Here is a 1,510-nt window from a genome sequence, read left to right on the forward strand (position 1 = left end):
TTTTCCAGATGTAATCAAACAAAACATAAACTTTACGTACAAGCCTCATCTTGCAACAGGTCTTAATTGCTCTGGTGAAGGGTCAAGTATTTGACATGTTGGCTCCTCTGTACGAAGCCCTGATGATATCACATCTTCACTGTCAGAGATAAGAGCTCTCTTAAGTGTTACAAATACAGTCTCACTTGTGGAATTTTTAATAGAAACCTTAAATTTACAGATATTTTTGTAACTCAGTCTTGAGGGAAATCACTGAAACTGCTAGTAAAACTAACTTTGGTCAAATATGAAGCCAAAGTCGCAATCCGAATTTTGTAGAAAAGCTAGTTAAAAGCTACCAGTTGCTCAGCTGAAAGTTGTAACAAAAAGTATCTGTATTTTCTCACCCTTTTTGTTTTTACAGACAAACCCCTAAGCTACAAGAATACTGAGATAGCAAAACTAAGTGCTCAGAAATTAGGAAGTGGTGTTTAAAAACACTGTATGACCTTGCTGTGATATCCCTTTGTGTTTGTCCTGCCACCCGTGGCTGGGTTACACGTTTACATGCCGTTTTTCCCATGGAGGCTCTGTCCAGCTCTGTACAGAAACAAAAGGTTGAGCACAACCTGCTGTTACTGCCCTCTCCACATTCTGTTCTCTTAGTTTCTTCTATTTCCAGCTTGCTTTTTCTTCTTGATCTAGGGCAGGTCGATACTTCCTCACACCTCCCTGCCATTCTACATGTCCGCCTCCATATACTCTTGACCGCTCCACCCACCTGTTTCCCAATTTTTATCCTTTCCTTGCCCCTGCAAGCTTATCTTTCCTGTTCAGTCCCTTGAGTTCCTGCTTCAATCTCTTTTTTTGGCAAGATTATTCACAGTTCTCCCACCCTTTACCTATCTGCATTTAGTTAGGCAGATTTTTTTTTACATTCGGAAGACTGAGGGGGACACCTGTAGACATTTCAGCAGCATGTAAGAGTCCAAAACATGGCTAGATATGACCAAAATGCCGATCAAAAAGTAAGTAATTATTAAGCGTACATGTAGGAAGCCAGAGAAGGGGAAGATAGTCTGGAACAAAGTTTTGTAAACCTTTTAATAGGCCTAAGAATGCTTTATAAATTGTATGTTAAATGAAGTATGGCTTTTAGCCTAAGTAGGCCAGAGAGACCTCAAAGGAAACCTAATAAAAGGAAAGGGTTATAGTATAATAGAACTCTTCCCCTTCGATAATTGAACTCGCTGCTGGGCAGCAAGGTTGGACTAAAGCTGAATTCAATTTCAGCATCCTTCCTCCAGGCAGAGTGGATGTATTTCTATTACTGCACATTTGCCTTAATGACCAGGTTGCAACGCCCATCTCTCCTTAGCTGCAATGAGGTTTCAGCTTTCCGCCATTTAATATCTGAAGATGGATTATTTTCGCCTAAAAGGCGAACCGCCCTTAGCGGTTTCCAGGGGTCCGGGATGACCGGCCTGCGGCGGGCGGGGGGGGGACCCCCCGCCCCCCCCCGCCCCCCCCC

At 42.8% G+C, this 1,510-nt stretch overlaps 1 protein-coding gene across 1 annotated transcript in view; it reads left to right on the forward strand.

The window, feature by feature from the left end:
• The first annotated feature begins 993 nt into the window (after window positions 1–993).
• TTPA (tocopherol (alpha) transfer protein) overlaps window positions 994–1,510 on the forward strand; it is a 15,585-nt gene continuing 15,068 nt past the window's right edge. Inside the window, exon 1 of the mRNA XM_010582959.1 lies at window positions 994–1,007. Within this exon, the coding sequence (XP_010581261.1) occupies window positions 994–1,007 (14 nt within the window). The remainder of the gene's footprint in view (window positions 1,008–1,510) is intronic.

This window comes from Haliaeetus leucocephalus, unplaced genomic scaffold (genome assembly GCF_000737465.1).
Source record: "Haliaeetus leucocephalus isolate CR32 unplaced genomic scaffold, Haliaeetus_leucocephalus-4.0 Scaffold858, whole genome shotgun sequence".
Taxonomy (NCBI): domain Eukaryota; kingdom Metazoa; phylum Chordata; class Aves; order Accipitriformes; family Accipitridae; genus Haliaeetus; species Haliaeetus leucocephalus.